Genomic DNA, 10,327 nt, shown 5'->3' with positions numbered 1-10,327 from the left:
GCTCGGAAGATTCCAGGCAGAGACACTAGAGTAGATCACTCACTGGCCCCGACGAGGCATTAAGATCGTGCATGTAATTAGACTTGAAAGGATAGATGAGAGTAGCTGTAATAGTGGTAGCCTGCATATCCCGATGAGGGAGAGGTCAGGGTAGCTGATCCAATCAATCAATCAATCAATCAATCAATCAATCGACGGGCACAGCTTTTGGGGGGATCACCGCTTGGCGTGGTATCTCAGGGACGGCTGGAAGTGACGTCATTTATGGCCCACCTTCGGCGGTTAAAGCCTAGCAAGGCCCAGCACAAAGCCGTGGTGGGCTTGTATGTCTGCACTCGTGCGAAAAGGCAATTTTTGCAGCTTTGTAATTTTGCATTTTCACCTTTTGGCGTTTTGTGCGATTTGGTTAGCATACATGATTTGACAGTCATCGCGTGGTGTTTATAGCTTCCATCGATCGAGGCAGGAAGAGGACAGGCGACAGGAGTTGAGGTTAAGCACAGACTTACCCAATCTGAGGCCAATCTTCAGGGAAATATACCCTAGACTTAAAACATCGTGGCGGGACATATCCCTTATTCTTTAGAACATCGTGGCCTGGTCATGCCGGATGTCATTCTTAGGGGAAATGTCCCCTATTCTTCAGAATATCGTGACTACAACATGAGAAGTCCAGCGCAAAAATAGCAGGCCTCTCACGATCCGGCGTTGAAACCGAAGCTCCATGAACTTGGGGATATCATCTGCGGCTTGGGTAGCGTGGTGCGTTTCCCCTCACTGGTTCCATTCTCCATAATCTGACATAGTTGGACCTAGACCATTGGGAATTCTCTGAAAGCCATATGCAATTCTCCAGATCGCAAGGAGTCACTTTTCAAAGCGGTTGCAGCAGAGATAAATCGCCAGGACGAAGTTCACCAGCTAACGACAAGACATACCTTTTTCCAACAATGGGAAAAGCAGAGCTTATCTGAGAAGCAAGTCGCTGGACTTGCTGCTGTCACAAAAGGTTGGGAGCTCAATGATGACGACCTTGAAGCGCTCAGGGAATCCGCACTGATATGGGCGTCCCAACCTTGGCTTTTTTTTGACACCAGGAAGACCGATCGCACCGGTACGCTTGGGCTTATTCAATTTTGCTCTAATGACATCGAGCAGATCGAAAATGTCAATCCCACACGACAAAAAGTCGATCTCATTGTCATGTTCGACGCAATTGTACAAGAGGTGGAACACCGGCGGCGCTCAAAGAGAAAGAAAACTCACGATGTGACCGTCGACCCAGCAAGACCGCAAAAAGTCATCTCCGAAGTGTACTCCGATATTTTGGAGGGCTCCGGGTCTCCCAAGGAGCGCCGGAAGCTGAAAAGGCAATCCGCTAGTGGAAGCAAATGGGCCCAGATTGTACCTCGCTGGATGGTTCTCGCACTGCAAGGCGCCACTGTTAAAAGGTTCGTTATTCCTCTCAGAGAGAGTGGTTCTGCCCAGCTGAGAAGACCTTTAGCTTCGAGGGGAGGCGATGGCAGCCGATAGAAATCAAGGCGATGAATGCATACCTTAAAGTTCTTAGGGCATGGAAGGAAGAACGTTTACTCTCGACCGCGTATTCAAAGATACTTGAAGAATATCATCACCGTGCTTCGCTCACAGTTCGAGATCAACCCGAAGAAGCGTTCACAGCAACAATCCGCGAGCAGGGTGGAACTCGGGAAGGGAACCACTTGCCACGGAAGCGGACAACGTCTTACCCAGAGAAGTCTTCTGGTAAACGAAGATGCGATGGGCGAAACGAACAAGCTACCCAGCCGAGTGGTGGGCACATACCATCGGAAAGCGTCCAAGGTACGTAATAGAGACTATGCCTTGGCCCCCAGCTAATGCTGTTACGTAGAAGCACGTCCAGCTATTTCCGGGCAGGGTTCTGCGCCGCGAAAGCAGCATACAAACCACAACCCAGCCTCTCAGACACTGGCTGACCCGGGTGCAAATTTACAAACGCAATTGGAGATGACCTGGGGAGATGATGGTACTATCCACCAAATTCCTGAAGGTAGGATTTCAAACCTGCTTCACTTCTCTGCAGACCCTGACATGTTTAGATCAAATTTCGATCAACGATCCTGCACATCAAATGTCCGTTGACCACCCGGGGACCTCAAACCAAATAGAAAACAGACGCAGCATATCCTCATCGAGCTCAATATCTGAATCCACTGATAACTCGCCGTATTACAGCGATCCTGGTGGCGCGGGTGCCGTTGAATGCCACAATGATTCTTTTTCGAAGCAAGTGCATAATGGTTGGCGGCTAAGCCCTACCGTGGAACTCTCGTTGGAAGAGCGAGAGGCTGCCCAAATGCTTCAACAATTTCAACAACAGACGCAACCAACATCCGATCCACCTAGCTCGCAGCAGGTGGGAGAAATGAGCGTGCGAAATGCCACGAGAGAGTGTCCTCAAGGTACGTCAAGCGACCAGTTTACCGGAACCCTTCTTCATCACCACGAAGATCTCTCGGTTCCTTCCATCCAATCATGCTCTCATTCAGCGTCGGAGGGAAGATGTTATTCGGCAGCACCATCGGAGGAGCGGGTTACACCGCCAGAACAAAGTAGTTCTGCTTATAGATGAAGTCCCTAAGCTAATACAGTTAGCAGTTAACGCAAATGGCCTGGCCGAGAATTATATAGATGTTCCATCGCATGTCCCTCGCCCGATCGACGATATATCCAGACAGGATTTAGTGAGATGGGAGGACGATGGTACTATTCACTCATCCGATCTTTCTAAAGGTAGAATTTCAAACCCAGTTTCTTTGCTCCTCTGAGCACTAACATGCTTTAGATCACACTTCGACCAACGATCCTACCACCCTTAATGCGAATGAATCCCGCCCTCCACATCCAGCCACAACCTCGAATTTATTTTATAACGGGGAAACAACCACAAACATTCCAACATGGCATAATGTGGTCTTTGACCCAGACACACAGGATATGACAAATGGGCTTTGGCAAGACGGGTTTTTTGACCCTGACACACAGCACCCGACAAACGGGCTATGGCAAAATGTGTTGGCTTCAGAAACAAGCCCAAATGATAGCATGGGTTTCCGTCAGGTGTTGCCACAATTCTTCCCCTATTGTGGCGGTCTGAATGCACAACCATCAGGGTTCTAGGCAGGTTTTTAGTGAGGCGCGTGTTGAACTTATGCTACCTGTTGCAGGTAGATGAACTAAGGTTATTTCCAAATATATACAAATATATGATAAGCAGAAGAGGAGGCAAACACAAACACTGTAATACATAACAGAATTCTAAGTCCGGATCATTTGATGCAAATATCCCATTCATCCCGTTCCCTATGCCTTGTTGTTATCCCCCCCCTATCATTTCTTTAATTGTGAGTAAGTCAACACAGGTGTGTATATAGGAAATAATTTCTGTGACATCTACAATTTTCCCAACTGGAACGGTTATTATTGAGTTTTCATCGGGAGTATCGGATATCATAAGGTCATTTGATATAGGAATGAGGCGCATAGGGACCTTAGCCCAAAACCGAGTGTGATCACCTATTCTCAAAAGTTTGGATTTTGAGGGCTGCCATACACATCAGTAGTTACCATATTCACCCATTTAAGATAATATCACACTCACATCTGCCTTAGCTGCATGTAGTATGGTTTTAATCTTCGAAACGTCCAGAGCCTCCATGCTTTCCTTCGGAGTATCAGGTGTCGCTCGCCATTCAGTGATTTTATCCGCATGTTGTTTTAAATATTTAAGTTCGCTTTCGCATTCTGGAGGCAAGGGATTGACATCCAAGTTCTTCTTCGTTTCGGTCGGCATGTTGCTTGGAAGATAGATGCGGGACGTAATGTAGGAGTCTGCGATTCCGAGTATTCGAAGAGGTTGTTTATGTTTTCCTAACCCCGCCAATCGCATGACATAGTTAGGTGGCACTCTCAGCTTTACACAACAACCTTGCTCTTGCAACCTGTTGGCTCTTCCCTACCGTTCGCAAATTTACAGGATTTCTTTATATATGGAGCGTCAAATACTAGCGGTGAGGTTAACTATGAAAAGCATTAATTCACATCTCATAGCGTCCATTTCTACGGTGATTATTTACAGTGTCAAATTCGAGATGAGGGGTTCATTCGGCTCAGAGAGAAAAAAGAAATCATTTTTGGAGGGGCATTGCACTTGGCGCTCATTGGATGCAGTAATAACATTCACGTAGTTAAATAATAACCGTCTGGCAGCAAATCTGGTTGTCTTGGCTGCGTCTTGTGATGTATACCGCGGACAAACGCTGATCCGTGTTTTTTTAGGCAAGAATTGTTCACCACTTCAAGAATTATCGCCTTGCAAAATGTCGCATCTAAATTTAGCATATCGAGAACGACAGGAAGTCGAGTTGCGAAGACAAGCGGAAAACCGGGAGGCACAGGCAAGAGCGCACAGCCAGCCGACAAGTGCCGCCCCTGAACGTAGCCACCGAGTGAACTACATCAGTGTCCTTTATATGGACGGTTAAACCTCAAGGTGGTTGAAAGGGTCCCATGATTAGTTTTTTTTTTTTTTTTTTTTTTTTTTTTTTTTCATTAAAAATGTTATGCGATATGGTGTAATTGATAGAGCTTTGTTTGAATGGGCAGAAAGAGATAATTATGACGATATCGCCGATTCCAATCTACATAGCCACTAATTACAAAAAAAGTCTTATTTGCCAGTATCGTTTCCAACTGGAAATCATGTCAATCAGTAACCATATGATATGACCTATGTCCAATGAGCACCACAAGGGAGTAGTTCGTGATGTTTGATAACCCAAAACGGCACCTACCGTGCTGGCTTGAGCTTAAGTACAGTGATTACTAATACCTAATGCGAAGCCAAGCCGGATCAACCCTTTGACCTTTGATTATATTATCAGCATCTAGCTATCTTCTCTCGCAAGTATCATATATTATAACTTCCTAGCAATTCTACATTTTTATTCCGTGTTTGCTTCCCATCACATAATATGAGCAAACCAACCTAATTTTTCTTCCCTTACAACTTCAGTTAATCGCACACCATCTGTATGCTACAAACCTACCCCTGCATAAAGTAAGAGATAGGACTTGACAGTTACTACAAAAAGAACTCTCAATTTATTACTACGGGGTCTGGGGAAGATGGCTTTGAATGGGCTAGAGATAGAAGCCATACATTGTGAAGATTATCGGGAAGGTCCTTAGAGGTTATGTTCCATGAGATTAGGTTTGAAAGTCCAATGATATTAAAATCTTTAAACATGCACTAGTTACCAGCTTTTCAAACAGGATAATCTTGTGGGCCCGCTCCTTCACGCTCTGGAATGTTTTCTAATAATCATTATTGTAGCGGCTCTTCGTGCATAGTTGTCCAACTGAGTTCCATGGCGCTATTCCTGAACTTTGAGGCGGAATTCCGACGGAGCAATTCCCTACAGCGCTTCAGGCTGATCTGAGCTTTTGAAAGTTCTTGAGAAAAGGTAGATCTGTTCTTCCCAAGCCTTCTCCTCTTTAGCCCGAGGTTCGGCGATATAGCAGATAGCGCATTTCGCATCTCAGCTCGTTCAAAATCTACAAGCATAGGGCGATTGCAGTCCTCATTCCATAAAATATTTCGTGGCTCGACATCACCGTGCAATACACCTGCAAGGTGAATCGCTTGAAGAGACTGTGATGTCATCTCAATCACGCATGCCGAATTATCCGATTTCATAATTTCCGAGATGGGCTTTCCCGCCCAGCTCAGAAGGAGCATATGGGTATAAACTCCCTCGTCATAGTAATACGGGTATTTTGGGTCAAGTACAACAATCCCGAGGCAAACCGGAATGTAGTTGCCTTGAATATCGTGAAGCCTATGGTATACTTCGTTTTCATGTTCGAGTTTACGTAAATTGTTGCGTTCGACGCCCTTTGCGAGTAGAGTGTAGCCATGCGACAAAAGATGGATTTTAAAAGCTGCCCCACAACTTCCCTTCTTGTAGAGAGGGCGACAGTTGGCATCCGGGCCACGGTCCCTGGAGAGCTGCTCTCGGATAAGAGCACGAAACTCCGCTGGCTGGATCCGTCGCTTAAGGTGAGCTAGATAGTTCGGGCAGGAGCTGTCGAGCGGACCATCGTCTCGTAGGGCCAGCAAACACTGCTGGGAACAGTAAGGTTGGCTTTTGATCTTTGGTGGTTCAGCAGCATGGTCTATCCAATTGGCATCGCTGTCTTCGCTGGATTGCCCTTTCTTACCAGATTTTTGATCCGGGTTAGAGCGGGCTCGAGCGTTTACGGTTCGTCCACGGCGTGCGGATGGCGACAACGGAGATGGAGGCGGAGACGTTGAGGGGGAAGGGCTTCTTGATCGAGGTACAATATCTGTGTGTGGCCGGCATCTGGGTCGTAATGTCATCTGAAAAGGAGGAAGCTTGGAAGGGCGTCGGCCCCGATACAGAGGTGAGGCATGCTTCTGTCGAGCGGTTGGAGGTGTTTGCTCCAGGATATCCGAGTATTCAACCGGCCAGATGCCAAGTTCCGCGACGGCATCATACCATTCTTGCGGGGCAGGAGGGGACACTAGAGCTCTTAAGGTAAATGCTAGAACCTGAGCGACGGCAGTTAAATGGAGACTGTCATCGTTGATTTCTTCAACATCTAGGCTGGGAGTACAGACGGAACACATGACGGATGACGGATCGTCAAGAATGCGTAGAAAGATAAAGTCTTCTCCGGTGCACACATAGCCGTACCGGACTCCCTTGGCAACCATGTAGGAGAACAACTGTGTGATGACCGCAGCGACTAACCCCTTCGAGCAGAAATCAGGATCATCTAAGTCCTTACCAATTACTTCTTTCGAAGGATGAATGTCCTGAGCCAGCCCTCCCACGATTTCATCCCGAGTGAGCTTGTGGGGCGCCTTGTACTCGATAGCGAGCGTTGGGATGTGCTCATCGCCATCCTGGCGATAGATGCAGAATCGATCTGCCTGTCCTCCCGTGACCATCGTGGTCTCTTTTTTCTTTGTTTTATTCTTCTTGCCCATTCTCTTTCCAGTGCTTGATTCAGTCCCGACCATGGGTTCAACGGACGACTGCTGATCACCCGGGTTCAAATCAGCCGCCCGCGTTGAAAGCCCAAGGTTAGCATGGCTTTCAAAGGTAATCGATCCGCGCAAGCCGAATGCCCTCTTAAGCTCATCATTCTCATATATTCGGTCTATTATGGCCCGCACTTGATTTTCTACCGTTTCCCGTTCATAGTACCGAAGATCCCACTCTGAGGAAATTGGGCTGATAAATTGGCGGACGTAGTCGAGCTGATGTAGGGAGGGGAAGAGCTTTTCAGTCAAGAAATGGGGATGCTGATCGAGCTTGTCCCACACCTTCATTTGCTCCCCGGTGAATGTGTCCCACAACGTGATGCGAGATGGAACCCTCCGATTTGTAGGTCTCGTTACCGCGCCTTGCGTTGTTCGAGTAGGATCGCGACTAACAATTCATGGCAGGCACGTAAAAAGAGTGGCAGTGTTGATGATTCCGAGCTCGCAGCCAAAGCTTCTGCTTCTTCACGTCGTCGTTGCTCTTCTTCACGCCGCCTTCTTGTGTTGTACCACACGAGACCATAGCTGGGCGCTAACTCTTGCCACGCTAACAGTCTTCCTGCCTATGTCTAGTAGTTACCCCAATCCGGTTAGTCTAAGACTAGTGGGGTTGAAATACGTTTTATTTAAATGCGAGCTTGTTCACTTTGATGTTAACAACCGCAACTTCTACTTTCTCAGACCTTCTAATTTTCCAATTTTCCAATCTCGCAACCATGACTTATCAGCTGAGTGCTTCCTACTGTGCTAGATACAACAAGTCCAAGCCACCATTACCTTACTTTCCTGGGCAAGAGTTTTGCATCCACCCTCATACTCCTCCTGCTCCCGCAACAGGTGAGGTCGTCCTCTCTTATGAGGGGCATCGGGAAAGAGAAACTACGCATCCTGTGGATCGTTGCATACTTCATCCTCCATTGTCTGGATTGACTGGAAAGGGCACTATTCGACTAAAGGTTGTTGGACCTGTGAGAATAGGAGATCAACACAGTGCTCAACTTGTTACCGTCCACATGGTCGATAAGACTCCAGATATATCAGACTCGATACCAACTGATAAGTATCTAGTCGCTAAGCTCTACGATCCCCTTTACTTTGACCATGAACAAGATGATGTGGATCCTTTTCGCTATACGGACCTAGCATACTCTCATGAAACCGCAGCCTACCGACTGCTTTACCCACTTGAAGAAACTATCATTCCAAGATATTATGGGTCCTTTACACTTGAACTGCCAATTCCGAATAAAAGAATTTCGCGATCTATTCGGTTAATCCTTATCGAAAAAGTACCCGGGATCTCAATGCAACATCTCAATCCAACCAAATATACGCGGTCAGAGCGTCAAAATATTTTGAAGGCAATTGTCGATGCAGAATCTATGCTGTATGCTAATGATATATTACATAGAGATATACACCCGAGGAATGTTCTTGTGCTGGATAGCGCTCTTCGGCGTGTGGTACTCATTGACTTTGGATATTGCGGGATTGGTCGAACTCCTTCAAACAGCCCTGCCGAGTGGAAAGCAAAATACCTTCCTGGTGTCCCCATATCCCCTTTGCTGCGCTGGGATCAGGGTTGGGGCCGTCGTGCGAATTTCCATGAATGGATTGACTGGGACTGGCAAACTTGGCTTGAGCACTGTTATGAATTCACAAGAGCATCCATAACGGAACACATGCGGTCAATTTGGCTGCCAAAAGTACCGCCTATATCACCGCCTCCACGTCCGTCCGCATCTTCAGTGTGTTTCCCCGCACCTTTACCGTTCTCTGGTTCCTAGAATTCCGACGTGCCCTTTTTTTATCGATTAAAACAAGAAGAACAAATAAGCAGATGGCTGTGGTTTGGACTTGAATATCGATGCATGCGTTTTGCCCAACTTTCTATGGTTTATGTGATATTATTTTTTAACAGGATATGTGAAGAGGGAGGCCGGTGGTGCCACCTTCATTTTTGGATAACTGTAGAGGATCACAGCACCTCATTATAAATCAAACCCACGTTCCAAGTGCGCGTCCTCTCATCTTGATAGCCATTCTCCCTGCCCACCTGCCCACCTGCCCATGAAGCGGACGGAATTCGAGATGCCACCAGCACAGATCCATCTCCTTGTGAAGCTTCTGATTTGGCCCACCTCGGACGCCCTGGAAGACTCCTCTGACATGCTTTCAGTAGGCTTTCAGTGGCAAAAAGCGGTCGTGCTCGATTCTTGTGCGCGGTGCTTGATACCGGCTCAACCTTGTTCGCTGCGGACCATGCAACATGCGTTGCAGCCTGCCAACTTGACAATATTCGGCGAACGGTTTAGGCCCCAAAATATAGTGGTTAGTTGTCTGGCTTGGGTCCCTCCGTTCAAACAATAGGTGGCTCATTTTAGGCGAACTAGAAGGGAAAAGGCTGTACGAATATAGAACATATTGTATTATATTTATGTGGATTTAAAAAGGCCCATACCCCGGTGGGAAGTTCCAGAGTTATGCGAAGAAACTCCGATCATTATTATGCTATTCTTGTGGGAAGCTGCCCTGGTGCAGGTTATGGCTTCCCCGTGTTCATGACGAGCCGTATTTATCATCAGTTCAGACATCTAGTAGTCTTATTACCCGCTGTATCACCTTGAACAATGGAGCCAACTCTCGGCTTCTTAGCGTGTCTACTAAGAATCTGAGACTCTCCCTCTCCTTCTTCAGTTGTATTTGCGAAGCTCCATTGCGCGTCTTGATACTCTGTTTGGTCAGACAATGTCGATAGATCAGAGTCGTCCAAGGTGAGAGCTGCCTCGGAAGCCGTCTGGCACTGAGAGGTTGAATGAAGAAGCTGAGATTGAGCCTTTGCGTGCGTTTCATTTGCTGCCCTAATAAATTCGTCCCTCTTTTCCTTTGCCAAGGCCCGAGCATTTAGGTATGCGGATGCTCCGTGCCGAAAGGCTCCCGGGTCACTGGTCATCGACCAGCCTTTGAGCTGGGTCATAATATACTCAGGGCGACGGCCTAGGCCTTCGGGCTCGGCGAGATGAGTTGTGTATAGCTTGAGTGTACCGCCATGATAAGTCGACGTAAGAGTGTAAGCATTGTTGTCATAAGTTGATCCGTCTTGTTGGTATGACTGGAGAGCATGCATACCCCGAGCTCCTAGTGCGCAAAATAACATCACAAAGTGCCGGTGTGAGGTGGAAATAGACGTGAGCT

The 10,327-nt window shown here is 47.2% G+C and overlaps 2 protein-coding genes across 2 annotated transcripts; one reads left to right on the top strand and one right to left on the bottom strand.

The window, feature by feature from the left end:
* Positions 1 to 264: 264 nt before the first annotated feature.
* On the top strand, positions 265 to 3,180 carry HCAG_00262 (predicted protein; the record flags this gene model as incomplete). Its single annotated transcript, XM_001543166.1, has 8 exons — positions 265 to 315; positions 688 to 762; positions 817 to 1,451; positions 1,505 to 1,842; positions 1,892 to 2,050; positions 2,169 to 2,462; positions 2,692 to 2,763; positions 2,846 to 3,180. 8 exons carry the CDS (start codon positions 265 to 267, stop codon positions 3,178 to 3,180), a joined length of 1,959 nt encoding a protein of 652 aa, XP_001543216.1.
* Positions 3,181 to 5,386: 2,206 nt separating this feature from the next.
* HCAG_00261 (predicted protein) lies at positions 5,387 to 10,259 on the bottom strand (the record flags this gene model as incomplete). The annotated part of the gene is made up of 8 exons (XM_001543165.1): positions 5,387 to 7,466; positions 7,526 to 7,695; positions 8,039 to 8,062; positions 8,281 to 8,364; positions 8,671 to 8,756; positions 8,843 to 8,915; positions 9,141 to 9,283; positions 9,743 to 10,259. 8 exons carry the CDS (start codon positions 10,257 to 10,259, stop codon positions 5,387 to 5,389), a joined length of 3,177 nt encoding a protein of 1,058 aa, XP_001543215.1.
* Between the last annotated feature and the right edge of the window lie 68 nt (positions 10,260 to 10,327).

Source organism: Histoplasma capsulatum, genomic scaffold (assembly GCF_000149585.1).
Source record: "Histoplasma capsulatum NAm1 scaffold_1 genomic scaffold, whole genome shotgun sequence".
Lineage (NCBI taxonomy): Eukaryota > Fungi > Ascomycota > Eurotiomycetes > Onygenales > Ajellomycetaceae > Histoplasma > Histoplasma mississippiense.
The sequence above is the reverse complement of the archived record's forward strand: the minus strand, read 5'-3'. Positions and strand labels throughout refer to the sequence as shown.